This window comes from Sapajus apella, unplaced genomic scaffold (genome assembly GCF_009761245.1).
Source record: "Sapajus apella isolate SASKATOON/1434 unplaced genomic scaffold, GSC_monkey_1.0 scaffold7481, whole genome shotgun sequence".
NCBI lineage: Eukaryota > Metazoa > Chordata > Mammalia > Primates > Cebidae > Sapajus > Sapajus apella.
The window spans coordinates 1-2,427 of NW_022444405.1; the positions used below are offsets into that span (position 1 = coordinate 1).

At 61.4% G+C, this 2,427-nt stretch overlaps 1 protein-coding gene across 1 annotated transcript; it reads left to right on the forward strand.

Annotated features, from left to right (window-relative positions):
- Positions 1-25: 25 nt before the first annotated feature.
- Positions 26-2,014, forward strand: LOC116548156 (putative POM121-like protein 1; the record flags this gene model as incomplete). Its single annotated transcript, XM_032273761.1, has 1 exon — positions 26-2,014. A coding segment is annotated over exon 1 (1,366 nt), but the record flags the coding sequence as incomplete, so codon positions are not given.
- Positions 2,015-2,427: the final 413 nt, after the last annotated feature.

Below are 2,427 nucleotides of genomic sequence, written 5' to 3' on the forward strand. Positions count from 1 at the left end.
CCCTTCTACCCCGCGCCCTCCCCCGCCGCCATTGCTCGCAGGTGCCTCGCGCGCATATTTTGCCCCCCGACTCCCATTGCCAGCGGGTGCCTGGCGCGCATACCTTGCCGCGGGAATCCCGTCAGGTCGCCCTTCCGGCGCGGATCTGTCACTTGCGCCCGCCAGTCTTTGCACGCGCCCCACTCGCTCAGATTTGAATGATGCGTTTCCTGGCAACAGGAGAATGCTCCCTTAGCCTTTGGCCGAGTTGGCAGCAGACAAGAGGACGCTCAGAGCCCAGCTCTCGAGAGTTCAAGCATCTGAAAATACCCCACTGCTCCCAGGAGCGTTAACTTGGGCACTCTGTGCCCCTTATCCCTGTCCGGGTCCCGTCCCAGGGCCGAGGACCGGCCAGTAGGACTCAGTTGCCTTGAGCCTGCTGCCCGCATCCCTCAGTTCACTTTGCTTGTGGGATCTCTCCGTTGCTCCTGCCCCTGGACGGAGTGGCAAGCCATCCTACTAGTACCCAGACGCTTGGAATCAGCCTGGTGTCGAAACAACTCCAAGGTTTTCTGTATCCTACAAGCCCTGTGTTCCGTCCGCGATCCTGCCTTCAATTTGAGGCACAGGTACCGCAGCAAGCCGGTGCTGTGTGCTCGCAATAGCAGAATGTCCTGCAGCTCAGCGGGTGCACTGATCACAAGGACTCTCCGTGAGGCCCTGGAGCAGGTAATCACCATTTTGGGGCCCACAACACCCAGCTGTGCCCCACACTCCTATCCAGAGAAGATCATGTCCAAGGCCCTCAAGGAGAATGGGGCAGGGATGCCTGAGCAGGGCAAGGACCCCAGAGTCCAGGAGAATCCTGATGATCAGAAAGGGGACCCCGAGGACACCAGGGATGCACGGTCTGCATTTAGGCCCCTGCGGGACAATGGAGGCCTCTCTCCCTTCGTGCCCAGGCCCGGGTCCCTGCAGAGAGACCTCCATACCCAGAGGTCAGAAATCCCACCTGACAAGAAATCCCAGCCCTCCGGGATGAGCTGCTGCCCCAAACGAAATGCCATCGCCAGCTCCTACAGCTCCACGGGGGGCTTCCCGTGGCTAAAGAGGAGGAAGGGGCCAGCCTCATCCCACTGCCAGCTGCCCCTCACTTCTTCAAAGACAGTGAGTGAGGTCAGCCCTCAGGCTGTCTCTCGGGGTCAGGCCCAGTGTGAAAAGGCAGCAGATTCAGCCCCTGAGGAGAAACCGGCCCCCAGGAGTGGCTCCCCGACATCTCAGGCCTCTAGGCCTCGTAGACGAAAGTTCCCTCTACTGCCACGCAGGCGAGGGGAGCCTGTGATGCTGCCACCTCCCTTACAGCTGGGGTTCCGGGTCACCGCTGAAGACCTGGACCTGGAGAAAAAGGCCGCACTCCTGTGCATTAATAGTGCACTGCGGGGTGAGGCCAAGGCCATCTGGGACTGCAGAGCCTCACTGCCTTCCCATGCTTTGTCCTCACCGGCAACAGGGACGTCTTCTCTGCCTGCTGTCCCTAAAGCACCCAGCACGGATGCACAGCAGGAGAGACGAAAGTCCCAAGACCGCCCAGACCCCGTGGCCCTCCTAGCATCTGCTGCAGGGTCCCCCTCTAGACCTCCTGTGTCTGGGAGGAAGCACAGGTCAGCAAGTCCCCTGTTCTCCTCCTCAGACCCCCTTCCTGCCACCTCTGCACAATCCCGGGACTCAGCCCAGGCCACCTCGCTGACTCCTGCTCCCTTCCCAGCTGCAAGCATGGACCGCAGCATGAGAAGCCCAAGGCCGGGCACCTCTGCTGCTGCAGCTGCCACAGCGGCCCTTGCTCCCTCTATATGGAATCCCACGTGGGGGTCCCCACTGAATGGGGTGCAAAGCGGCCCTTCCCATCCCCAGGCATCGGCCACAGCAGCACCAGGTGCCCAGGACCTGCCTGCTCCCAGCCTGCAGGTTGCTGCATCTGGAGCCAGTGCCAGCCCTACAGCCAGCACATCTGCTAACCTGGCACCCCAGGCGGCACGTGACTCTAAGGTTACCCGCTTAGACACCAGTCTCCGTTCCCAGCCTCTCCTTCCGGGGCCTCCCGCTGGCTGCAGTGTAAGCCTCCTCCAATCTACCCAGGCCCACTTGATGCCCCGTAATCACAGCACAGCCACAGGAAAGGAAACCACCACCCTGGCCAGACAGAGGGTCAGTGGTCCCACGTCAGTACTGAAACTTCCCGTTACCGCTGCAGCCACCACCCAGCCCAAACCTGTGGTCCTTCATGGACAGCAGCAGGGAACCCGCACCTTGACGCGGGCTCATCCATCTTCAGATCTAGCTGCTTCCGCTGCAGCCCAGGCCTCATCTTCTGCTCCAAGACACCCAGCCCAGGGCACCACAGCACACTCAGCCACAAGGGTTTCCATACCCACCGTTTCCACCTCGAGC